Raw genomic sequence first — 27,682 nt, forward strand, 5'->3', positions numbered from 1 at the left:
GAGTGTGTGTTCATGCTTGAAGCGAGCAAGAGAGTGTGTATGTGTTTATGTCTGTGCTCAATGATAGTCTCCCACCACCTCTTTCAAGTTAACAGTACCAGGAAGTTTACAAACCACAGCTTTGTGGTTCTCTATCACATCAATAAGCCACAACTTCACCAACAACTGTTATGTCTGCTGAGTTATGATACGGAAACCAAGGGTGTTATACTGTATGTACTTTAGGTACAGTGTAGAGGGGAACCGTAAACAATGATTGGTCTATTACTCAGTCACTCTCTGTAGCCAAGGACAGTTTGTTCCTGAGAGAGCTCTACAGGGTTATACAGGTCTGTAGTTGAGCTCTGATAATATCTTCTGTATTGCCCTCTAGGTAATTTAATAGATGACATGACCATATACATAGGGAGGATGACTCTATTTTCATTAATGACAGTTTACATGCTTTCAGGATAGAGGAAGACATTATTTGAGTATAGAAGGTTAACTGAAGGACATAGCAGTAACGGGGGTTGTTACCTGTGTTCTCCATGATTACATAATATGTGTGCTGTTACCTCATGGCATTCAGCACCTCACAAGGGAATCTCAGAAATATCAACCTTCATCCTGGTCAGGGTGGAAGGGAATGATGGGGGAGATTGAAGCAATGATGATGATGGCATGGTGTAACAATCCCTGTTACCACAGACACACAAGAGCATACACACATCATTGCACATGTCAGAAGTGAGGCTATTTCTTAATTGCTTTGACTGAGGAGTCAGGTGTGTATAAAAAGGACACTGCTCATCTCTGCCCTGCATCACACTGCATTCTACTGGTTACTGTATGGTAGTGCCCACCAGTAATATACTTCACCTCCTTTTATTGGTGCACACTTGCACACATAGGTGTACATACCTGTATGCAGGGGACTGATGCCTTTCACCCATAGAGGTATTACATTAACTTGCACCCCAGGGATGATGATGATGATTAGGTTTCCAGTTATGACTATTATGATCATAACAGTTGGTATTATGATAATGATTATAATTTCGATAAAAATGATTACGTCATCTTTTACTATTTACATATGTCAAGCCACGTTTTCTGGGAAATGTAGTTTTTGTATGTCTGTATCTCGGTGTTTTAGTTGAGAATAGTGTACAGTGTGCAGACATATCCCAGAGTGCAATGTGGCAAATGGGTTGTGGGAGAGGATTGGTTGTGTCGTGAAATGAGAACAATATTAGCTGCATTTGCAGATTTCTTTTCAATTAGTTGCTGCGAAAAAGCTACCCGGTATTGGAAGAAAAATCGTAGCGTATGGTTGGTTAGAAGGAGGGGCAAGATTTGGTAGTTGACTGAACGGCCTTGGCCCCGCGTTCGACTGAATGGAGAAACAGCTGCATTTGAATTTGTTAGCCTCCAGACCTCCGGTGCCAGGAGGTTTGCAGTCTGGGTCTAAAATGAGAATGGGGTGAGTTCATAGTCAGTACAGTAGTTGAGTGCTTGGCGAGGTTTTCTCTGATAGTTGTGACTAAGCACTTCAACTGGAGAATGCATAGCTAACTAATATGAGCCAACAACAGTCTATTTCTATTTTGAACTGTGGCAAAGCTAGCTAGCTAAGTTCACAACATTGCTAGCAAGCTAAATGGGTAACGTTAGCAAGCTAGCTAAAGTAACAGTTCAATCTATCTGACAGTTGACATTGGGTACTGAAACTAGTGAGGCGTTTCAATTATATTATCTTGTCGTGAACAATGCTCTTATTCACTTGTTGTTCCATTCAAGTGCGACAGACAGCTGGTTTTGACAGGTCAGAAGGCTGTCATCAGTAACTTGTCAAGTGACCGTTCTGAAAGCAGTTGCTAAGCTTTCTAGCTACGACTCTTTTATGGGTTGTGCTGCCTCCATATTCATCACTTTTGTTATTTGAGTGTGTACTACTGGGCTTGAACTAGAGGATAATGTAGGACTGACTATTTTAAACAAACAGTGTAATCTTCGTGTTTCTTGTACTCCACCTGATACAGACCTGGACGGAAGAGAGACTTCTCCCCTCTGTCCTGGAGTCAATACTTTGAAACGATGGAAGATGTTGAAGTGGAAAACGATAACGGCAAAGATATATCCTTTACTGCGGAGCCCATAAGCTTGCTACTGCACTTCTACATTATTCATGGTTCTATTCAATGTGTATCTTATTTTTGAAAAATAATACAAAGCCTTTCATACAGTGTGTAAATCCTGATCCAGTGCATCATGAGCATATAATGTGGCACTGGACAACGTGACCGGGAAGATTTTAATTTACCGCCATTTGAGAAATGTAAATTGTAAGAGACAATTTATGCTTGAACTGAAAATGTGGTCGGAGACTCCATATGGAGGATGTGTTAATTGCTGAGTACTGCATCACCATGCGCTGCCCACATTTTGTAACAATGCGGAGGGCTCCATATAGCTCTGCATTGACATGATTGGTTGACAGTAGGTGGGGGCAGGAGGTCCTGGAAACACAAACTCACTTCCTTGACAACAGCTCTGCACTTCTCTTCGAAGTGCAAGAGGTATGAATGCCCTGCCTTCTGGAGTGGCTGTAAATGCTGCACGGCCAATACAGACGGCAGATTGACCATGCAGCGTCTTTAAGAACCCATTAGGGCGTCCACCCATGGTGCTCAGAATGACATGCATCACATTTAGATTATGTTAATGTGTTTTAACATAACGTGTAACTCCTGTGACGAAGCAGCTAATAAAACTTCATTTTCAAGCAATTGCCAAAATGCAATTCGTGGGAAAACAACATTCTAAACAGCAAACCTTATAGCAGTTCCATATTTTAGAAACTTAGAATAGAGGGTTAATCTTAAGATGCAACAACTAGGATGGGTTGCTATTATGACTAGTACAGTATGGTGCCTTTGGCTTCTGGACATCAATAGAAAGTTGAGATGAAAACCAATAGAACAGGAGAGAAATGGCATAGCGGTGGATCCAATACTAAAGTAAATGGAAATATTACTTGGCCACAGCGGAATCGATAATCATTAACTTATAAAAAGAAAAATAGCTGTGAATTGTTTTAAATCATAAACTCGTAGACCTATGCCTATTTGGGGGTGCCCGCAATTTTGGCAGCGCCGGTGGCAATAGTCCCAGCTGATTATTTAGTTGCTGCTGTCAGTGAACAGTATCTTAAATATTTGTGAAGATAATGTGCCTTGAACAGTGGTGATTTTGGCATGTAAATCTTGGTGGGGCAAACTCCTTTAACATTTTAAAAATTATTTTGTTTAATACTTATCCATGCCACTAAACAATAAATGAATTGCACTATAAAGGTGACAATCGGTGCCCACAAACTGTTAGGGCCTATGTAAAGCTGTCCCAACAACTGAGCTTTCTTTTCAGCACCATGGAGTGATTTCTTACCATTGCTACACCTGGCTTTCAGCAGAGCCTTGTCTGGCAGCGAAACAGTTAATTTAGCCTCATTTACTGCCTTTAAAAAAAACAAACAGCTGATATAGATGACTTGCTTAATTTCTACTTACAATTGAAATGTACGAACTATGGCATAAGGGAATGATGAGGAGATAAGAGGCCATCTGTAATTTTGATTAGGACATTGATGAGCGAGCTAAGACGGGCGTAGTCAATATAACTATTTTTGGGGGGAACTTTTGAAATGTACAGTGACAGAATTCAGAACATGGGCCATTCTTAGTTTTCTCCCTGTACACCAAGTCAGAACCGTGGTATAAATAACGGGGTCGTATAAGAAGACAATGAAAGCTTTCAATATTTGATGATAACATTTCTCTAAAACATGCTATAGGCTACATGTGCACCACCAAGTCAGAACAGTAGGCTAAATTCTGAGGGGGAAAGGGACCAAATTATTAGGGGGTGGCACATGGGCTACTAACAGCTTACTACACAACATACACTTCGTATTACTTTCCTAGCTACAGTATACGTATCTCCTTGGCATATCATTTATGGAGCAGCAGACAAGACCTTTTTGGATTCATCATTGTGCTGCACTCACTTGAACAGGAAGTTGGCGCGGTGCTCCATCTTTTGGGCAAATTTTGTCATGAAACATTGTCATCAAAGTTTTGCATTCTCTGGATTTGTGGTGCTCAAGACAGCTGGGAACTCGGAAAAAAACTAGAGGCCCGAGTTCACGACTTGGAATTCTGAGTTGGATCACCGTTCAAAATGTATTTTCCCCAGTTGGAGCTAGTTTTTTTTCCCAGAGTTCCCAGTTGTCTTGAACTCACTGAAGTCTGAAATTACCCAGTTCCGGGTTTCCATTTGTTTTGAACGCAGCAGAAGTCATGCTGGATTGACAGCATAACCAATCTATTCAACCTTTTCTGGCTCATAGTGTTGCATGTGAATGTTAATCCTTTAAGCTTGAAAAAGACACCCTTAAACTGAGACTTGGACCACACTCCCTCCACCGAATACCAGGCAGGGGACGCAAAATAGTGATTGCTTTGGAACGCTTGCAGTTAGCCACTTATTCCTTCCAAACCACTCATTGTTGAATTTGCGATTTCCAACTTGTTGTTTAATGTTTGTCCAATGGCCGATGAGCACCGATACGTTTTATCTAAATTTATGTCAAGGTTGAAAACGATTTGCCAGTATATTGTTGACATGATTCATGATGACTGGTTGCCTGCTAAAATGTTGAAAGTATGATATTGACAGTCCAATCAAAGCTACGGTAGATGCAGTGCATCTTCACGTTTTCCACATTTTTGTTACGTTATAGCTTTTTACTTAGGTATTTGGCAGCGATTACAGCCTCTAGTCTTCTTGGGTATGATGCTATAAGCTTGGCACATCTGTATTTGGGGAGTTTCTCCATTAGTTTTTTCTGCAGATCCTCTCAAGCTCTGTCAGGTTGGATGGGGAGCGTTGCTGCACAGCTATTTTCAGGTGTCTCCAGAGATGTTAGATCAGGTTCAACTCCGTGCTCTGGCTGGTTCACTCAAGGACATTCAGAGACTTGTCCTGAAGCCACTCCTGCATTGTCTTGGCTGTGTGCTTAGGGTCGTTGTCCTGTTGGAAGGTGAACCTTCGCGCCAGTCTGAGGTCCTGAGCCCTCTGGAGCAGGTTTTCAAATTGGATCTCTCAGTACTTAGTTCTGGTGTGGCTTCTGTCTGTCCACTCTCGTCACCACTCTGATTGGTGGAGCACTTTAGAGATACGCTGCAGAGATAGGCTGCTTTGAAGCAAGCTAAGACATGCCTCATATGAAGTAAACCATTCAGGTTTCAAACAATGAACTCGTTTTTTTTTTCAAAATGCAGACTGCTTCCAGTTCACATTGTAAAGTAGTGGGTGATGCGCTGATAGCCTGTTGCCTGCAGTTTAATGGTGCTTCAATTACCAATAAAAATGGTAGCTTTTTTTTATTATGCACTGAAACTGTTCTTAACAGGCAATTGCTTTTACATTTTTTATTCAATTTATGGGCTATGGAGAAGCAAAATAAATCCCCATTTAAAATCGGTTCTGTATGTTATGCACATAAACTCAGCAAAAAAAAGAAATGTCCCTTTTTCAGAACCTTATCTTTCAAAGATAATTTGTAAAAATCCAAATAACTTCACAGCTCTTCATTTGTAAAGGGGTTAAACACTGATTTCCATGCATGTTCAATGAACAATAAATAATTAATAAACATGCACTTGTGGAACGGTCGTTAAGACACTAGCAGTTTACAGACGGTAGGCAATTAAGGTCACAGTTATGAAAACTTAGGACACTAAAAGAGGCCTTTCTACTGGCTCTGAAAAACACAGAAAGATGCTCAAGGTCCCTGCTCATGTGGACTGTAGATGTGGCCAGGGCAATAAATTGCAATGTCTGTCATGTGAGACGCCAAAAACAGCGCTACAAGTAGACAGGACGGACAGCTGAACGTCCTCTCCGTGGCAGACCATGTGTAATAATGCCTGCACAGGATCGGTACATCCGATCATCACACCTGTGGGACCGGTACAACAACAACTGTTGTGACATTTCTGTAATTAATTAAATTAATTAAGCAAGTACCAATCAAAAGTTTGGACACCTTCTCATTCCAGGATTTCTTTATTTTTACTATTTTCTACTGCTAGGTTCTTATTTTTCAGAGTAAATGACTCACGGACACTAGAGAAGCTTAACCAAGTTTAATACTTCCCAAAGGTTCTGTACAGCTGTGTTCAGACAGCAAAACATTTCTCACCATCACAGTTATATACATCCCACTTAAGACACTACTCCTTCCCTCCAATCCTTACATCTTATGGTTCAACAGGAAAAGGGTAACAGGATACCAAACCCTTATTACACCCTTAAGGGGATCTGACCTCACCTCCTGACCTTACCTAATCCACAGATGTCCATCTGTCTTTCCTGTATCAACGCAGTGCTCTCCTCCCTTCCCCCAACACATTCCAACGCCATCTGGCTTTCTACAGAAAACCATTAACTTCTGACCTAAAACCCAGTCGTCTCTTTCACTCCTAATGTTCTATGCTTCTTCTCTATCATTTATTTAATATCTCAATGTTCAAAATGTTGAATCCAACACTACATTGTAGGATAATAGTGAAGACATCACAACTATGAAATAACACACATGGAATCAGTTAAGAACAAATTCTTATTTACAGGGACAGCCTACTCCATACTCCCCATCGGGGAATTGAACCCCGGTCTCCCGCTTGCCCGCATTCTCTATTTCAGCCATTATTGAGGGTACTTGAGGTCACCGGGAAAATCTGGACATGGCCTGCTCTCCCTTATGTAAGGAATTAGGCACTTTCCAATGTTTACTACAGTATGAATTAGAGGTCGACCGATTATGATTTTTCAACACCGATACCGATTATTGGAGGACCCAACCAAAAAAACGATACCGATTAATTGGCCAATTTTTATATATATATATATATATATATATATATATATATATATATATATATATATATATTTGTAATAATGACAAATACAACAATACTGAATGAACAATGAACACTTATTTTGACTTAATATAATACATCAATAAAATCAATTTAGTCTCAAATAATGAAACATGTTCAATTTGGTTTAAATAATGCAAAAACAAAGTGTTGGAGAAGAAAGTAAAAGTGCAATAATTGCCATGTAAGAAAGCTAACGTTTAAGTTCCTTGCTCAGAACATGAGAACATATGAAAGCTGGTGGTTCCTTTAAACATGAGTCTTGAATATTCCCAGGTAAGAAGTTTTAGGTTGTAGTTATTATAGGACTTTCTCTCTTTACCATTTATATTTCATATGCCTTTGACTATTGGATGTTCTAATAGGTACTTTAGTATTGCCAGCCTAATCTCGGGAGTTGATAGGCTTGAAGTCATAAACAGCACAATGCTTGAAGCATTGGGAAGAGCTGCTGGCAAACGCAGGGATGTGCTGTTTGAATGAATGCTTACGAGCCTGCTGCTGCCTACCACCGCTCAGTCAGACTGCGCTATCATAGACTTAATTATAATGTAATAACACACAGAAATACGAGCATTAGTTTACGGATTTGACCATATTAATGACCTATCATTTAGAAAACAAAACGTTTATTCTTTCAGTGAAATACGGAACTGTTCCGTATTTTATCTAACGGGTGGCATCCATAAGTTTAAATATTGCTGTTACATTACATAACCTTTTATGTTATGTCATAATTATGCAAAATCATGGCAAATTAGTTCGCAACGAGTCAGATGGCCCAAACTGTTGCATATACCCTGACTCTGCATGCAATGAACGCAAGAGAAGTGACACAATTTGCCTAGTTAATATTGCATGCTAACATGAATTTCTTTTAACTAAATATGCAGGTTTCAAAAAATTATACTTCTGTGTATTGATTTTAAGAAAGGCATTGATGTTTATGGTTAGGTACATTCGTGCAACGATTGTGTTTTTTTTTGCAAATGCGCTTTTGTTAAATCATCCCCCTTTTGGCGAAGTTGGCTGTCTTTGTTAGGAAGAAATGGTCTTCACACAGTTCGCAACGAGCCAGGCGGCCCAAACTGCTGCATACCCTGACTCTGTTGCACAGAACGCAAGAGAAGTGACACAATTTCCCTAGTTAAAGGAATTTCATGTTAGCAGGCAATATTAACTAAATATGCAGGTTTAAAAATATATACTTGTGTATTGATTTTAAGAAAGATGTTTATGGTTAGGTACACTGATGCAACGTCAGGGCTTTTTTTCGCGAATGCTTTGTTAAATCACCCGTTTGGTGAAGTAGGCTGTGATTCAATGATAAATTAACAGGCACCGCATTGATTATATACAACGCAGGATAAACTAGTAATATCATCAACCATGTGTAGTTAACAAGTGATTGTTAAGATTGTTTTTAATGCTAACTAGCACCTTACATTGGCTCCTTGCAGCACTCGCATAACAGGTAGTCAGCCTGCCATGCAGTCTCCTCGTGGAGTGCAATGTAATCGGCCATAATCGGTGTAAAAAAAATGCAGGTTACCGATTGTTATGAAAAACTTGAAATCGGCCCTAATTAATCGGTTGGCCTCTAGTATGCATTGTATGTCGGCTATGTTTACTTGTCAGATGGCAACAACAACTGCCCGAGTTACAACAGGAATGCTCTCCATCAGTGCTCAGACTGTCCGCAATAGGCTGAGAGAGGCTGAACTGAACTGAACACAACGTTGCCTATGGGCACAAAACCACCGTCGCTGGACCCAGACAGGATTGGCAAAAAGTGCTCTTCACTAACAAGTGGTTTTGTCTCACCAGGGGTGATGGTCAGATTCATGTTTCTCTGGAGAGAGATCGATTTGAGAGATCGATTTGGAGGTGGAGTTTCCGTCATGGTCTGGGGCGGTGAGCTTGTTGTCATTGCAGGCAATCTCTTTTTTTATTATTATTATATTTTTTTAGAATTTTACCCCTTTTTCTCCCCAATTTTGTGGTATCCAATTGGATATCTTGTCTCATTGCTACAACTCCCGTACGGGCTCGGGAGAGACGAAGGCTGAATGTCATGCGTCCTCCGATACACGTCCTCCGATACACAACCCAACCAGCCGTACTGCTTCTTAACACAGCGCGCATCCAACCCGGAAGCCAGCCGCACCAATGTGTCGGAGGAAACACCTGGCAACCTTGGCGCGCACTGCGCCCGGCCCGCCACAGGAGTCGCTGGTGCGCAATGAGACCCCTACCGACCAATCCCTCCCTAACCCGGACCTCCCGGTCGCGGCCGGTTACGACAGAGCCTGGGCGCGAACCCAGGGGCTCTGATGGCACAGCTGGTGCTGCAGTTCAGCGCCCTTAACCACTGCGCCACCCTCATTGCAGGCAATCTCACAGCAAGAACTGGCAAATCTGGTGCAGTCCATGAGGAGGAGATGCAATGCAATGCAGCTGGTGTCCACACCAGATACTGACTGTTACTTCTGATTTTGACCCCCCCCTCCTTTATTCAGGGACACATTATTCAATTTCTGTTTGTCACATGTCTTTGGAACTTGTTCCGTTTGTCTTAGTTGTTGAATCTTGTTATGTTCATTCAAATATTTACTAATGTTAAGTTTGCTGAAAATAAACGCAGTTGACAGTGTGAGGACGGTCTTTTTACTTTAGTTGTGATAGTTGTTGGATAAATAAGATACACAATGACTCGAGGCCGAATTCCACAAAGTTGTCGAAATTATCCTATAGACCGATAAGCATGAGGGTCTACTGTATTTCCATCAATTGGTATTTCCATCAATGAATATAAAGTATTATTTTGCCATAGGATATATATATATATATTTTTTTCCTGGCAAGTTTTATTGGCTTTAACAGAAGCCCTGATGTGTCTAGACTCTATATTCCTTGACTACTCTGCACACGTTCAGAATCTATAGCAGTGGCCAGCATGGTCCTGTGCTTCTACTGCTCCATGGAGGAGGCCACTCTGCTCTCTCCTGGGCTGTGTTCACTGTGAGTAATACTATCAAATACCAGATAGAGCACCCATCCTGTTTTATGTACACACACTACAGTGGTTCCTCCTTTAAATGTTGCAACATTACGCTGGGGGACTTAGAGGTAATTTGTGATTTAGTACGGTACCCTGCGTCACCACGTCATTGCTCCAGACCAGCACAAGGGGGAGTTAGTTCTGATTCTGCTTTTGGGTCCTACTGTGTCTCTGACAATGAATGGGTGACATAAATCTAAAAAAATAAAAATAAATTGCGGCTGTCAGTGAAACTGAATTGTGTGTATTGTAGGCTATGTTTACTTGTCAGACTACACAGTAGCCTAATAAACAAATGCAGGTGGCTTATATTTTCAAAATGCTTTTATTATCCAAATGTAAAACATATTGTACAGTACCGTATTTCTTCATCAGCATCTTTATATTGTCATTAATAAAATAATGATATAAATACTCTTTCAAAATGTAGATGTTGATTTAGTTATGGATCCATAATGAATTACTATGGGAATAAATATCACTGAAATACAGAAATATTGTAACAAAGTTGCCTAATGAAGGCATAGAAATAGTTGCTTACTGGAAAATACTCTTTCAAACACACATGCTCATGTTGTACAGCATCATTATGGCTATTGGCAGAGCTATATTTTGGCCTTAATAAATATTATTTTGGCCTTTTTATTCAGATTACAATTGTCGTTTTCAAAACAAAGACAGTGAGCGATCTCCAAAATATCATATATATATATGTATGTATGTGTGTGTTTATGTATATATATGTATGTGTGTTTATGTATATATGTGTATGTGTGTGTTTATGTATGCGCCTTCCCGCTGTGGACGTCTATTTCAGCACTGTTTTGCGCTGCTCTGAGACAAGCATGGAGAAACAAATGTTCAATTATATTCTTAAGATATGTGTTGACAGAATATAAGCAAGTGATGTATGCTAAATAATCAATTTAGGTTTCTCCTGAAATAAATTATTCTAAATGGCAAACTGGCTTTATTTACAAATTAGTGAGACTGTCTCACCCCATGTTCAAGAATTGCCTTTTTCTCACTCACTCTAGGTTAAATGAAAACGAAATCTCCAAAATATCTTTACTTTTTAAACAAGCGATTTATTATTAATTAATTTAGAATTCTATAAAAGCCCCTTAGATATTCTCACAGATGCTAACGGAAAATGCCCCTTAGATATCAATGTAAAATCCTCAATGTAATTATTAGCGGAGAGTCACGTCATTGAAAAACATATTTTTAGATATACCATATGCCTGCCATAGGCTAAATGAGTATTGCTTACACTACAATTAGGGTGTGGAAATGTTATGCCCCTTGGATATTAATTTAGAATCCTCCAATCCTCTTATGCTGTAGCCTACTCCCGACCGTCACGTTGAACAGCGCAATATTTTCCATTCCATCCTAATGGAAACCCTGAGGGTTTCGTCTTTCTCGGAATAGAAACACCATAATATGAATCTAATTAATTAAGCCACATTTCTTAATCAATCCCATATACTATGTTATTACAAAAAATGTTTTCAATTATCTAGTAATGCCAATATGGAAGACTATTAAATGCTCCTCAAAGTTGCACTGGTGGTCAAACTAGCACTAACTTGCAATAACTTAAAAAATGGCTGACAATTAAATAACATGCCATAGAATGCTGCAGCAGCCCGCAAGGTGTGCTGCAGTATAATGCAACTTTTTTAAAGGAGGAACCACATGTCTTGCATTTAAGGTTGTGTTAAGTGACTGTTGAATATGGAGCAGGATGTTTGTGAGCATGCCTTATAGCACAGATTGACACTGCATTCAGGCCAGAGTTAACAGTTTACACAGAGTTGTTTTGTGTTTTCAGGAGGTGATATACAACAGAATTAACTGCAGGGTGGTGGCTATGGACCTCAGGGCCCATGGTGAGTGGCTAACTCTTCCTCATGATAACACACATTTCATCTGGTTACCTCACATTCAATCGTCTCAATAGTATTTGTTTTTTAAAATTATTATTATTTTTTTACAATTTTCTGTCCCACACAGGTGACACCAAAGTAAAGAATTCTGACGATCTCTCAGCGGAAACAATGGCCAAGTAAGTTGTCAGGAATATTTTGGCTACTAACATTTACAGATAAAATTACCCACACGCTCTGTCATTCAGAGATGAGTGTTCTGCAGGGCGAGGGATGAGGGAGGTATTGTGTTGTTGAGATGATATGGGAGTGAACAGGACTGGACAGGAGGCAGTGGTGTAGGTGTACTGCAGGGGGGTGAAGAGAACCTGCTGGAGAGAGAGGACTGAGTCAGATGAACCATCTGCTGCTGCCTCCCACTGAGACACTAATCTGCTGTTTGATGCAAGGAGAAAACAGGCTTGCTGCATCCCCAACATAGTGTTTATATCAACAAAGTGCCAGTGGGAAGAAACTGACGTCTCTGCTCTGGAAACTAAGGGACAGAGATTCCTATATTGTCCATATTCTGTTGTCTGTGGTTGTTTGAGGAGCTGGATAAGGCTGGTTTGTATGAGTGAGATCGTTCCTGCAGTTGGTTGATGCTGGTGTTGTCTCCACCAGGGACATTGGCAAAGTGGTTGAAGCACTCTATGGCGAAAACCCACCTCCGATCATGATGATTGGACACAGCATGGGTGGAGCTATAGCAGTTCATACCGCTGCAGCCAACCACGTGCCGTCGTTACTTGGCCTTTGTGTCATTGACGTCGTGGAAGGTGAGTATAGTACTTGTGTTGTTTTTTTTTGTCCCATGATCGGGACTTTTGATGATCAAACAAGCAGCAATTGGGGAGCTGGAAAAAGAGAATTGATTAATTCATTGTTTTATATGCTAGTAAAGTGATATGACACAGCTAGGCGTATTCATCAATTTATTGATTGACTGATTAGTTAATCATATTTGTGTTATTGTATTTATTCAGGCACAGCAATGGATGCCTTAAACAGTATGCAGAATTTCCTCAGGAGTCGACCAAAGACCTTTAAGTCTGTGGAGAATGCCATTGAGTGGAGGTGAGATGCTGTCTATACACGCTGAAGTGTAAAAATACTCAAATGCTTTACTAATAGAGCATAATCAAAGTAATGTGTTTTCTGAACTTGTCCATCCCCCATCAGTGTGAAGAGTGGACAGATCCGAAACGTTGAGTCAGCCCGGGTGTCCATGGGAGGCCAGGTGAAAAAGTAAGTCTGGACTTTCAGATGTGACTGTTCAGGACCTGTAACTAAATAAGTCTTTACCTCTTCCATAGATGTGAGGAACCCCTTAACAGTCCAGGTGTCTCCAAAAGCATCGGTGAAGTCATCATTGAAGAGGAGGAGGAGGAGGAGGAGGATGGAGAATCCAATCACAAGAGAAAGAAGGAGGACGACCAAGAGGTCAGGGCTGAGCTGATTAGTGGGAAATGTTGTTGATTTAAAAACTACATTTTATACCTACAGTGCATTTGGAAAGTATTCAGACCCCTTGACTTTTTCCACATTTTGTTACGTTGCAGCCTTATTCTAAAATGGATTAAACCATTTCCCCCCCACTCAATCTACACACTGACCCATAATAACAAAGCAAAACCGGTTTTTAGAAATCTTTACAAATTTATATAAAAAATTTGAGAGAGAGAGAACACACACGATCTCATCTTCCTGGCTTCTGGGAAGCTAAGTAAAATACCATCCTGTGTAGATAACCAAGGTGGCTTATGGGAAGGTTAGAAGTGACTGACTAAGCAATCTTGGTATCAGCTATAGGAAAACTGCATCGTCTGTAAAGGCTAGACTCTCCGCCTAACAGTCCATCAAGACTCGTGGGCTGACGGTCTCATTATTGCAATAATTAATCGATATTAAATAAAGATTATTGTTTGAAGAAATTACCAAGACCAAGTCTCTCTCAGTACTGCATTTTCACGACAGTCTTCTTGGATATGATGCTACAAGCTTGGCACACCTGTATTTGGGGAGGTTCTTCTATTCTCTGCAGATCCTCTCAAGCGCCGTCAGGTTGGATGGGGAGCTTCGCTGCACAGCTATTTTCAGGTCTCTCCAGAGATGTTCGATCGGGTTCAAGTTCAGGCTCTGGTTGGGCCACTCAAGGACATGCAGAGACTTATCCCGAAGCCACTCCTGCATGGTATTGGCTGTGTGCTATGGGTCACTGTCCTGTTGGAAGGTGAACCTTCGCCCCAGTCTGAGGTCCTGAGCACTCTGGAGCAGGTTTCATCAAGGAACTCTCAGTACTTTCCCCCGATCCTGACTAGTCTCCCAGTCCCTGCTGCTGAAAAATGTCCCCGCAGCATGATGCTGCCGCCACCATGCTTCACCGTATGGATGGTGCCAGGTTTACTCCAGACGTGACGCTTGTAGTTCAGGCCAAAGAGTTCAATCTTGGTTTCATCAGACCAGAGAATCTTCTTTCTCATGGTCTGAGAGTCCTTTAGGTGCCTTTTGGCGAACTCCAAGCAGGCTGTCATGTGCCTTTTACTGAGGAGTAACTTCTGTCTGGCCACTCTACCATAAAGGTCTGATTGGTAGAGTGCTGCAGAGATGGTTGTCCTTCTTGAAGGTTCTCCCATCTCCACAGTGGAGCTCTGTCAGAGTGACCATTGGGTTCTTGGTCATCTACCTGACCTATCCCACGATTGCTCAGTGTGGCCGGGCAGCCAGCTCTAGGAAGAGTCTACGTAGTTCCAAACGTCTCCCATTTAAGAATGATGGAGGCCACTGTGTTGTTGGGGACCTTCAATGCTGCAGACATTTTGTGGTACACTTTCCCAGATCTGTGCCTCGACACAATCCTGTCTCAGAGCTCTACTGACAATTCCTTCGACCTCATCGCTTGGTTTTTGCTCTGACATGCACTGTTAACTGTAGGACCTTAAATAGACAGGTGTGTGCCTTTCCAAATCATGTCCAATCAATTGAATTTACCACATGTGGACTCCAATCATGATGATAAAACCGGACTCAATTTTGAGTCTCATAGCAAATGGTCTGATTATTTATTGTAAATAAGGTATTTCTTTTTTTTAAATTTTGAATGCTAACATTTCTAAATGTTGTTTTGCTTTGTCATTATTGGGTATTGTGTGTAGATTGATGGGAAAACATTTTATTTAATACATTTAGAATAGGGCTGTAACGCAACAATGTGGGGAAAGGGTCAGAATACTTTCCGAATGTACTGTATGTATTCAGGTGGGTTTGTATGCACGAGTCTTCTTAGGCATTAGTGGCTGGGCCATTCCACAAATGCGGTACATGTTGAGAAGTGTAACTTGTTTCTTTAGACATTTTTTTAAATTTTTATTAATGGTTTTACCATATTAAAATGAGAGTTCAGTTCACGTTACAGGGGTGACCATAAAATGAGGGACAAATTAATAACTAATCAGATGAAATAAATAAGAAATTAATCAAAAGCAACAAAATAACTAGGGCTTTTCAATTCTGGTTCAAATCTTCCTGGAAGTGATGGTGTTGATGGAGAGATGTCAAAATACTGAATTTTGGCCCCTTAGCGAGCCTTTATTTATACTGAACAAAAAATGTATACAGATGTAAAGTGTTGGTTTAATGAGTTAAAAAGATCCCTGAAATTTTCCATATGCACAAAAAGCTTATTTCTCTAAAATGTTGTGCACACATTTGTTTACATCCCTGTTAGTGAGCATTTCTCCTTTGCCAAGATAATCCATCCACCTGACAAGTATGGCATATCAAGAAGCTGATTAAACAGCATTATCATTACACAGATGCACCTTGTGCTGGGGTGAAAAAATATATAAAAGGCCATTCTTTTTCTTGGAACAACCCAGTTGATGTATACATCTGGGTGCATATGTCATCTTGGGGAAGTGTATTACATTTCCCACCTTTACACAGTCTGTTGTAGTGTGTACATGAAGAGTAAATTAACATAGGGCGGCGCACAATTGGCCCAGTGTCGTCTGGGTTAAGGCTTGGCTGTGGTAGGCCGTCATTGTAAATAAGAATTTGATCTTAACTGACTTGCCTAGTTAAATAAACTGTCTCTTGGCCTTCTTTAGGTGAAGAAGGAGAGCCTCTATACCTGGCAGATTGATCTGTCAAAGACAGAGAAGTACTGGGAGGGCTGGTTCAGTGGACTGTCTGCCCTCTTCCTCTCCTGCCCTGTGCCAAAACTGCTCCTGCTCGCTGGTGAGTCCCTTTAGTTAAGTCAGTTTTAATCCACATGACTGTAAATTGTTTTCAATATAATTAAAATACCTTTTTGTCTTTGACATTGGACTAGAGCACACATTGTTGATATAACATTTCCCTCTTTACAGGTGTGGACAGGCTTGATAAAGATCTCACAATTGGACAGATGCAAGGTGAGGACGGCCTCATAGATTAATGTGTGTTAGGTTGGTTGGTTGTTTACAATTATGGCGCCGATAGTGACCGTGAAATCCCACTGTAGATCTTTCCCCACCCACTCCTTGTTGGTTTACTGTCACATCCTTTAAATCCAATAGAAGTGTGTTGCACATGAAGATTTGTGTTCTGTTTGTGTTCAGGGAAGTTCCAGATGCAGGTGCTCCCTCAGTGTGGCCATGCTGTCCATGAGGACGCCCCTGAAAAAGTGAGTGGGTTTTAACCGTCTGGATATGAAGGTATGAGGCTAAACAACTGCTTGGTGCATGTGCAGGCAGGTTACTAGAAACACATGTCGATTTTGGAGGTTTGAAAAGAGAATGTTGATAAATGCTGTCCTCGGCGCTCACCCCAAAAATTAAAAACTACGGCAGAGCTCTGGGCTGGAACACACGATGCTCAGATCCAGAGCACGCTGCTTAGACCACTGTGCCCGGCAGTTCACAATTGTCTAGCAAGCAGGGAGAGTACTTGATGATACTAAATTAAAGCCCTTTTAATTTATTTATTTTTATATAAACATTTTATGCTTTCCCCAAACCATAGCCCTAACCTTGACCACTTTATTATGAATGCCTAAACTTAACCCATTGAGTTGTTTCTGTTTTAACCCTGTGTCTATGTAGCCTCACTACTTTTATAGCCTCGCGACTGTATATAGCCTGTCTTTTTACTGTTTTATTTCTTTACTTACCTATTGTTCCCCAAATATTTTTTTTTGCACTATTGGTTAGAGCCTGTAAGTAAGCATTTCACTGTATGGTCTACTACACCTGTTGTATTATTCGGCGCACGTGACAAATAAACTTTGATTTGAACCACGCGGAATTAATTGTTAAAACATGTACGTTCATCCAAATCCTGACATGAAACTATGAGATCAAGTTGGCATTTCTTTGTTTCCCATTTTGTTGCGATAGTCGAGGTTCAGGGAAAGTAATATTGCACACAAAATACTATTCTCAATTAGGGCTGGACGATATGGCCAAAATATCATATATTTTTTTTTAAATGGACTATTTTTGTTTTTGACTAGCCTGGTTAAATAAAGGTGAAATAATATATATATATATTTTTTTTAAATACTGTTGAATTCAACTTCAACCTAAAATAATTTCCTGCATTTCTGTCAATTTCTGCATTTCCTCCACTCATTTGAGATCATTTCCACACTGCCATGATATGGGCAAATATACTAGGCTTTATTTTTAACCAAATGTTGCCATTGCGATTTAGATCAAAACACTTGGGTGAACTTTTGGAATCATGGAAATATAATATTTATTATAATTATATAGTTAGAATATAATTTAATAGTGGGCACTTTGAGTACAGTGTTTGACATGACAACAAATGAAAATGCTATGGATGAGTTATTGTGACAGGGTAGGAACCAAAGTTATGTTCAGTGTTTCCTCAGGAACCCTACAATCTTTGGCTACATTAAATATTTATTCACACAGCCAACATATTCATGCTTTGCCTATTCCTCTTTGATTTAGAAGATACTGTTGCACAAACAACATGCTGATTTAGGCCTCCACCAGTACTGGTATCAGGCTGTATTAGCTAGCTACGTTTGCTCTGACTCAGTACTTTTATTAGCTTGTTTATTTTTTATTGAATATCCAAAACATACAATGTACTTGCAGTGAAGCCGCTCAACAGCTACATCATACCAGTCATCCAACAGATCCCATTCAGAGCGATACACAGAAGCATCCAGGGTCAATTCCCAGCTCAAGGGCACGTTGACAGATCTCCCGTCAGGCCAAAAAATGTAAACCCGAACCTCCAAGATTCCCCCTCCCCCCGAATGGTTGAGCTGTTCCTCAACCATTCGAGACCCCTCCCACAGTCATACCCCCAATAATAATAATAATAATAATAATACAAAATACAAGGAAAAGACAAGAAAACAGCAAACATTTTTTTTAATGATTTTTAATTTTAAACAAAGGACATCAAGGACAACTCAAATCATAACAGCAATGCTAACTGTATATGTTTGTGTGCATGTCTGGCACTATTACATGTACGGTATGTGTGTGTTCTTCTATGCGTTTATTGGAATGAGAGTGTGTATATGTACAAACACCTGCACGGCATCAGCCTCAGGCAAACCGGCATTAGTTGTTAAATCACTGCCCCTCAGTGTCATTCAAACATACTTTTTATTATGTTTATTTAGACTTTTTAAAATGTTTTACTTTGACAATCATATCTCCCGCACAGCAACTCCACTCCCGCTTGTCTCCAATTCCACATCCCAACATTCAGCTTCCCTCAGCCCATCCCACCTATCTCTGCTGGCCACCTTCTTCGGATTTCTACGCAACACATATCTTTCAACTATGCTGTGATGTTTAACGTACAATTTCAATCTATCTAATCGAATAGAATCCACAGATTGCGAGTTGAAAATAAATATTTTTGCTAAGGGTATTAGGAATTGACTTGCCCGCTTTCTCCAGATCTCCTAACAATACTATTTCTAGGGTCAATTTTAGATCAATGCTATGCAATTTCAGCCATTCCTGAACCTGAGACCAGAAACAGGCTACCTGAGGGCAATACCAAAATAAATGGTCTATTGATGCTGTATCCTCACAACAAAATCTTGCAGAGCTTCGATGATTTTATGCCCCAAATATTTTGTTGGTGGCAAGAAGTCTATATAATTTAGCTGAAAAGCACAAAGTCTTGAATCTTGCGTTTTTATATATCAACTCATACACCCTGTACCATGGAATCGGTACATCAAAAATCTCTCCCCAACTATTTTGCAATCTGTATGGCACAGTTGTCAACATCCTGGTCCTCAAATGAAACTGGTATACTTTCCTATTTATGCTATTTTTATTCCTCTGCCAGTTTTGATCCTTAATATTAGGCAGACAGATCAGTTCCCTACCTCCTCCCGCTGCTACCCGCCTCCTCAATTTTTGGGGCAATGCTGTAATCAATTGGTTGTACTCTTGGATTGAGCAAACCTTCCCGTACAATTCTCATAACTCCATGAAGGACAAAACTCTACCATTCCAATTTACAATATAATTTAAGAACAAAATACAATTTTCAAACATCTTTCCCATAAATACAGGTATTTTATCAACCAGCACATGTCTATTTTTACTAGTTTTCTATCTTTTGTGATATGAATACCAAGTATGTCTACTTCACCATCAGCCCATTTTATTGGTAAATTGCTGGGTAACGTAAAAGTTGTATTTTTTAAAGATCTAACACATAATATTGTACACTTATCATAATTAGGTTTTAGTCCAGAGAGTACAGAAAAGTTATCTAGATCTTCAGTGAGACATTTGCAGGGATCTAGCTTCCAGACTTAATATAAAACTTGAATCATCGGCATACGTGGACACCTTTGGTTTTAAGCCTTGGATTTCTAATCCTCTGTTGTTATTAGACCTGATTTTTAATAGCTAGCATTTTGATGGCCATAACAAACAGATATGGTGACAGCGGACCCCCTGTTTAATGCCTCTTGACAATTCAAAACTCTCTGAGAAGTAGCTGTTATTTACTATTGTACACTTGGGGTTGCCTTACATTATGTTTACCCATTTTATAAGAGAATTACCGAAATTGAAAAAAATCCAGGCATTTATAAATAAAATCCAGTCTTAATTTATCAAATGCCTTTTCAAAATCCGCTATAAATACCAGGCCTGGCTTTCATGATGTTCTATTATTTCTAGTAGTTGTCGTATATTATCTCCAATGTATCGTCCATGTAAAAAACCTGTCTGCTCACGATGAACAATACCTGGTAAAACCCTTTTTTAATTCTGAGTGCTATGCATTTCGCTAGTGTATTTGCATCACAACATTGAAGTGTAAGGGGCCTCCAGTTTTTTAGATAGACTGGGTCTTTATATTTGCCATCTGGGTCTTAGCCATCTTGTTTTAGTAAAAGAGAACTCAGACCTTCCTGCTGAATACCTGACAGACTGCCATTTTCTATAGGAGTAGTTTAAAACAATCTAACAATGGGGCTTTTAGTATATCAAAAAAGGCTTGATATACCTCTACCAGTATGCCATCAAGCCCTGGGGTTTTTCCAGACTGAAAGGATTTAATAGCCTCAATTTAAGTACTGGAAATAATTCCTTACCGTAATCTTCATTCAGTGGGAGAGGATGAGACAGAAAGGAGAACATCTGCCTAAAATAATTAGCTTTCTCTTTTCAAATATTATTCGGAGAATCATGGATGACTCTGTATTCAGTAACGAGTTTCTGCATATTCTTTTTGTTAGCGTTCCTGTATTGGAGATTTCAGGTCTTTTGCTTTATTTTTGCAATAGATTACATTAGATTGTACTTGAAAAAGTTCAAGTTATTTTTGTTTTTCCTCTAACTTATTTTGTATCTCTGTAGTTTTTATTTATATCTATCTACCTGTACTATTAGTGCATGGATTTACCTTTTTAGTCATGCCTCTTTAGCCAGAAACTGCTTTTTTATTATTGATGAATATTGAATTGAATGACCTCTGAAGGTACTTTTAAAGGTAACCCAAACAATAAGGGTATTTGCTGAACCTATATTATACTGGAAAAATTCAGTTAAAATAATTTTGTCTTAGTTAAAAATAAGTTATCCTCCAGTAAACTTTGATTAAATTTCCAATATCCCCGTCGAATCTATGAGTTATGTGAATGCCAATTAGATGATGATCCGATCACATTGTCTCCTATCCAAACTTTTTACAACTTTGAAGCAAGAGGGAAAGAGACAGTAGTCAAGACGACTAGCTTGATTAAGTCTCCTCGGTCTATCTCACTAGGTCTGGGTTTTTTAGTCTCCAAATATCCACTATTTCTAATGTGTCCATAATATTTGTGTTTTCCTTAAGGGCACGGTGATAGTTTGTGGAGTGATTACCTTTACGGTCCATTGAGGTACTTAACACTGTTTTATAAACTCAGCAATTAAAGAAACGTCCTCTCACTGTCAACTGCGTTTATTTTCAGCAAGCTTAACATGTGTAAATATTTGTATGAACATAACAAGATTCAACAACTGAGACATAAACTGAACAAGTTCCACAGACATGTGACTAATGGAAATGGAATAATGTGTCCCTGAACAAAGGGGGGGTCAAAATCAAAAGTAACAGTCAGTATCTGGTGTGGCCACCAGCACTGCAGTACTTAATGCAGAATCTCCTCCTCATGGACTGCACTAAATTTGCCAGTTCTTGCTGCACCTGCAAGTTCCCGGACATTTCTGCGGGGAATGGCCCTAGCCCTCACCCTCTGATCCAACAAGTCCCAGACGTGCTCAATAGGATTGAGATCCGGGTTCTTCGCTGGCCATGGCAGAACACTGACATTCTTGTTTTGCACGAAATCGCGCATAGAACGAGCAGTATGGCTGGTGGCATTGTCATGCTGGAGGGTCATGTCAGGATGAGCCTGCAGGGAGGGTACCACTTGAGGGAGGAGGATGTCTTCCCTGTAACGCATAGCGTTGAGATTGCCTGCAATGACAACAAGCTCCGTCCAATGATGGTGTGACACACCGCCCCAGACCATGACGGACCCTCCACCTCCAAATTGATCCCGCTCCAGGGTACATGCCTCGGTGTGATACTCATTCCTTCGATGATAAACGCGAATCTGACCATCACCCCTGGTGAGACAAAACCCGCGACTCATCAGTGAAGAGCACTTTTTGCCAGTCATGTCTGGTCCAGCGACGGTGGGTTTGTGCCTATAGGCGACATTGTTGCCGGTGATGTCTGGTGAGGACCTGCCTTACAACAGGCCTACAAGCCCTCAGTCCAGCCTCTCTCAGCCTTTTACGGACAGTCTGAGCACAGATGGAGGGATTGTGCGTTCCTGGTGTAACTCGGGCAGTTGTTGTTGCCATCCTGTACCTGTCCCACAGGTGTGATGATCGGATGTACCGATCCTGTGTTACACGTGGTCTGCCGCTGCGAGGACGATCAGCTGTCCGTCCTGTCTCCCTGTAGCGTTGTCTTAGGCGTCTCACAGTACGGACATTGCAATTTATTGCCCGGGCCACATCTGCAGTCCTCATGCCTCCTTGAAGCATGCCTGAGGTACGTTCATGCAGATCAGCAGGGACCATGGACATCTTTCTTTTGGTGTTTTTCAGAGTCGGTAGAAAGGCCTCTTTTAGTGTCCTAAATTTTCATAACTGTGACCTTAGTTGCCTACCGTCTGTAAGCTGTTAGTGCCTTAACGACCGTTCCACAGGTGCATGTTCATTCATTGATTATGGTTCATTGAACAAGCATTGGAAACCGTGTTTAGACCCTTTACAATGAAGATCTGAAGTTATTTGGATTTTTACGAATTATCTTTGAAAGACAGGGTCCTGAAAAAAGGATGTTTATTTTTTGCTGAGTTTAGTCTCCTACCATAGCCAGCTAACTAGCGATTAGCATAAGTGGCTAACACGTTTTAGCTTAACTTGCTAAGAAAATACACACTAGCTGTTTGCAGATGTAAGAATCAAAAACTAATATTGTAATTATAGAACACTTGTGGATTTATATTAAGATCAAAGTGGAAACAGCATCATTGTCATCAACATTGTTGCATGTGCTGCTTTGAGCATGCAGACTGAACTAAAGTGTCTCATGGTCAAGCAACATGCGCTCCTTGAGTGACAGGATGGGACTAGCTAGGTCTGTGTGGAAAGGGGCATGGAGAGAGGGATGACTCAAGTAGCGGAGTAAACTGTAAAAATGGACGTTACACACGGCGTATCACATTTAACAAACAAAACATTCAAATACCGTTATAGAAGGTAATGTAAAAACCCAAACCGGTCCGTGCATAAATACTGGTGTATATAGTTAAATACAGTATACCGCCCAACCCTATTCTCAATGTCTGGGAAGTAGAGTCTGCGAACTAAACCCACATTGCTTTTGTTTCCCCAGGTAGCAGACGCTCTGGCCTCGTTCATGGTCCGTCACAAGTTCACTGAACTCAAGGAGGGTTTCCTGTGGTAAGACTCATTTAACTCGAATAGAAACATATCACACATTTGTTTACAATGTTGTTTATTACTTTTAAGTCTACTTGTCCAATAGTCAATGTACAATCTCATTGTTAAGACCTGCACAAACATGTATCGCTTCTCTGAACTGTTAAAATCACATGATTTATGGCCTAGCAGTTAGGACTGCTGCCTACAACACATGCTTGCTAGTGTCGGCGGGGGTACAAATCGGTCCCACTGCCTTTGTGACTATCTCTCTCCTCTGTCAAATAAAAAACAAAACCCTCAATGTACATATATGTACATTAAAAAAATCAACTCATAAATTATGGACGTCATACAATATAAAGTTTTGTAACGATTAACGATACACCAATATTGGTAGTTACTGTATAAGTTACTGTATAAGTAATTATTTTCGATATCTAATGGGATGCTAACTGGTACAGGAAAACCAAAAGGCATGTGTTTTATGCTTTCGTGTTCTTGTTTTTTTGTTGTCAAATTGTAACAGCTAATGGGAATGGGATCCAAATAAATAGTCAACTACATAGAAAAGTCCCAGTTTTGCCCTGGACCCAAACAGCACTTATGGAGGAGTTGCCTGGAGCCTCATGGACACCATCTTCTGCAAATTACTCCCAACTGGAAGAAAATAGATCGGGATAAATTAAATAAACTTGAGCACTGTACAACTGCAAAATTCTCAGCACTTTGGTTCTTAAATTTAAATTATCTTTTGAAAATGAGTTATTACTTTGCGAAATGTACATGTAAATCTTTTGCCAATATGACTTTGCCTTTTTGTTTTTTAATAAGGCAGGGATTTGGTTTCACCCATCCCACTCAACCTTTTTTTTTTCTTTTCCTGTGATGGCTTGCATGTTTCTTGTTCAATTTTGGGTAACTCCATGTTGTGCTATGTGTTTAATAACATCGTTGGATTTTAAGAATGATTAAAAATGCATTAGGACAATTTCTACAGATCTTTTCATTTCTGTTCTGTTGCATGTCTGGTTTATGCACTGTTTACTTCCATGGTGAACAGAGACACCCATTAGGGACTATTCTGCCAGTGTACCAGACTGACGATGGGCTCCCAATTGTCTTAACTGACCGGGTAAGTTATCTGGCTTGAAGGAACATGAAGAAAAATAGTGCCAGGTTTTCTTCTATTGTACCATCACAGCAGCCTTGACCTTTCTAGTTCTGCAAGTTAAGTAGTGTAGGAACAGGGGTCGTACGGCATCATCCCTCAGCCCGTAGATGAGTGGGCTCAGACATCTTGGCAGGATGATGAGGAAGAGGAAGTTTAAGTATCGCAGGTCAATAAAGATGGTAGTACTGCCTACACTGGCCAGTGCACTTTCTATGGGTGTGTACAGAAAAGATGAGAGCGACAGGCCCAGCTGAACCAGGTGCAGCAGCACTGTCTTGTGGGCCTTACTGGCTTTCGTTTTGTCAGAGGCAGACCTGGCTGTGACAATTATGGCAATGTATGTGTAAATGATGATGAGAGATACAGCTACAAAGCAAAAAGCATTGAACCCCTGAAACACTTGCATCTGCCACAACGCAATGAATAAATTCTGCCGTGTGCAAAATATCGGGGTAACAAAAAAGCCGGGATCTTTTACTGTAGAATAAAGCATATCAATTATAAGATTTATGAATATGACAAGCCAGATGACAGCAATGGCAATGCCAGATCTTTTGGGTGTGGCTATGTCACTATGCCGTAGAGGGAGGCAGATGGCTGCATAGCGTTCTAGAGACATCAACGCCAGGTTAAGTGGGGCAACACGGGACATGCCACTGCCAAACATGACAAACAGTCCACAGACAACCTTTACCAATCGTAGATAAACCAAGGCAAACACATACATAAGGCAGCTGACCAGCAACTGCATGGAGTCATTTAATAGCAAATGTGTGAAGAGAATGTAGCGGGGAATTTCCATAAAAGTAATTCTGCTACTCATAGCAACAATCATCACGCAATTTATGTAGATAAAACATACAGCCATCAGGATTGCCACTGCCACTTTAACCATATTCCTCTCATTCATCTCAAATATGATCATCTGTTCATATATAAAAGAAGTCTCCTGAAAGGTTTCATTGGTTACTGCCATACTGAGTGCCTTTGAAAAGAAAGAGATTGAGAGGAGAACCTATTAGAACATCATTATTACAAGAAACTAAATGGTTATCTGATTAACATTATTCAAAATCTGTAAAAAAAATATAAAAAATCAGAGGTGACAGTTCTAACAAGTCCATAGATCTGTACACCGAAATCTGAAATACAAACCTTTGTGATTGGTAGGACTGAGGGAGCCTTCCTCAGACTGTTGTTGTGATGTTGAGATCTATATTTATAAATGGATGAAGTCGGTGACATCATGGTATCATTGGCCCTAAGGTAAAGATCATCTCTGATTGGGCTACATTTTCACTCACTCACACACACACACACATGAGATGGGTACCAATACTCCCCAATAACAGAATGATCTGAGAGGAGAGATGGTCAGTTGACAACTTATTGATCGTTCTCCCAGTTTACTTCAGTAGCACCGTATAGGCAGTGGTGGAAAAAGTACCCAAAAGTAAAGATACCTTATTATAAAATGACTCAAGTGAAAGTCACCCAGTAAAATACTACTTGATTAAAATTATTAAAGTATTTGGTTTTAAATATAGCTACAGTGCCTTGCGAAAGTATTCGGCCCCCTTGAACTTTGCGACCTTTTGCCACATTTCAGGCTTCAAACATAAAGATATAAAACTATTTTTTTGTGAAGAATCAACAACAAGTGGGACACAATCATGAAGTGGAACGACATTTATTGGATATTTCAAACTTTTTTGAAAAATTGGGCGTGCAAAATTATTCCGCCCCTTTACTTTCAGTGCAGCAAACTCTCCAGAAGTTCAGTGAGGATCTCTGAATGATCCAATGTTGACCTAAATGACTAATGATGATAAATACAATCCACCTGTGTGTAATCAAGTCTCCGTATAAATGCACCTGCACTGTGATAGTCTCAGAGGTCCGTTAAAAGCGCAGAGAGCATCATGAAGAACAAGGAACACACCAGGCAGGTCCGAGATACTGTTGTGAAGAAGTGTAAAGCCGGATTTGGATACAAAAAGATTTCCCAAGCTTTAAACATCCCAAGGAGCACTGTGCAAGCGATAATATTGAAATGGAAGGAGTATCAGACCACTGCAAATCTACCAAGACCTGGCCGTCCCTCTAAACTTTCAGCTCATACAAGGAGAAGACTGATCAGAGATGCAGCCAAGAGGCCCATGATCACTCTGGATGAACTGCAGAGATCTACAGCTGAGGTGGGAGACTCTGTCCATAGGACAACAATCAGTCGTATATTGCACAAATCTGGCCTTTATGGAAGAGTGGCAAGAAGAAAGCCATTTCTTAAAGATATCCATAAAAAGTGTTGTTTAAAGTTTGCCACAAGCCACCTGGGAGACACACCAAACATGTGGAAGAAGGTGCTCTGGTCAGATGAAACCAAAATTGAACTTTTTTGGCAACAATGCAAAACGTTATGTTTGGCGTAAAAGCAACACAGCTGAACACACCATCCCCACTGTCAAACATGGTGGTGGCAGCATCATGGTTTGGGCCTGCTTTTCTTCAGCAGGGACAGGGAAGATGGTTAAAATTGATGGGAAGATGGATGGAGCCAAATACAGGACCATTCTGGAAGAAGACCTGAGACTGGGACGGAGATTTGTCTTCCAACAAGACAATGATCCAAAACATAAAGCAAAATCTACAATGGAATGGTTCAAAAATAAACATATCCAGGTGTTAGAATGGCCAAGTCAAAGTCCAGACCTGAATCCAATTGAGAATCTGTGGAAAGAACTGAAAACTGCTGTTCACAAATGCTCTCCATCCAACCTCACTGAGCTCGAGCTGTTTTGCAAGGAGGAATGGGAAAAAATGTCAGTCTCTCGATGTGCAAAACTGATAGAGACATACCCCAAGCGACTTACAGCTGTAATCGCAGCAAAAGGTGGCGCTACAAAGTATTAACTTAAGGGGGCTGAATAATTTTGCACGCCCAATTTTTCCGTTTTTGATTTGTTAAAAAAGTTTGAAATATCCAATAAATGTCGTTCCACTTCATGATTGTGTCCCACTTGTTGTTGATTCTTCACAAAAAAATACAGTTTTATATCTTTATGTTTGAAGCCTGAAATGTG

General features: G+C 40.3%; 2 protein-coding genes across 2 annotated transcripts; one reads left to right on the forward strand and one right to left on the reverse strand.

The window, feature by feature from the left end:
* Positions 1 to 1,106: 1,106 nt before the first annotated feature.
* LOC110533794 (protein phosphatase methylesterase 1) lies at positions 1,107 to 24,416 on the forward strand. Its single transcript, XM_021618316.3, has 14 exons — positions 1,107 to 1,465; positions 2,025 to 2,118; positions 9,915 to 10,007; positions 11,885 to 11,942; positions 12,067 to 12,118; positions 12,603 to 12,757; positions 12,965 to 13,055; positions 13,161 to 13,226; positions 13,295 to 13,421; positions 16,088 to 16,217; positions 16,349 to 16,393; positions 16,580 to 16,644; positions 23,379 to 23,446; positions 23,955 to 24,416. The coding sequence occupies exons 1-14, from the start codon at positions 1,380 to 1,382 to the stop codon at positions 23,956 to 23,958; spliced, it is 1,134 nt and encodes a 377-aa protein (XP_021473991.1). The 5' UTR covers positions 1,107 to 1,379; the 3' UTR covers positions 23,959 to 24,416.
* A 67-nt stretch (positions 24,417 to 24,483) lies between these two features.
* LOC110533795 (odorant receptor 131-2-like) lies at positions 24,484 to 25,575 on the reverse strand. The gene has a single exon (XM_021618317.3). The coding sequence runs from the start codon at positions 25,573 to 25,575 to the stop codon at positions 24,613 to 24,615; it is 963 nt and encodes a 320-aa protein (XP_021473992.3). The 3' UTR covers positions 24,484 to 24,612.
* Positions 25,576 to 27,682: the final 2,107 nt, after the last annotated feature.

This window comes from Oncorhynchus mykiss, chromosome 10 (assembly GCF_057628025.1).
Source record: "Oncorhynchus mykiss isolate SJ-2025 chromosome 10, ASM5762802v1, whole genome shotgun sequence".
NCBI classification, from domain to species: Eukaryota; Metazoa; Chordata; class Actinopteri; order Salmoniformes; family Salmonidae; genus Oncorhynchus; species Oncorhynchus mykiss.

What these genes read in the sequence shown, in the direction of transcription:
- LOC110533795 (XM_021618317.3), bottom strand. Translation starts at nt 25,575, where the DNA reads ATGGCAGTAACCAATGAAACCTTTCAGGAGACTTCTTTTATATATGAA.
- LOC110533794 (XM_021618316.3), top strand. Translation starts at nt 1,380, where the DNA reads ATGGAGAAACAGCTGCATTTGAATTTGTTAGCCTCCAGACCTCCGGTG. An exon ending in TATGGACCTCAGGGCCCATG is followed by an intron (nt 11,943 to 12,066) that starts GTGAGTGGCTAA and finishes TGTCCCACACAG; the next exon opens with GTGACACCAAAGTAAAGAAT. An exon ending in TGTCATTGACGTCGTGGAAG is followed by an intron (nt 12,758 to 12,964) that starts GTGAGTATAGTA and finishes GTATTTATTCAG; the next exon opens with GCACAGCAATGGATGCCTTA.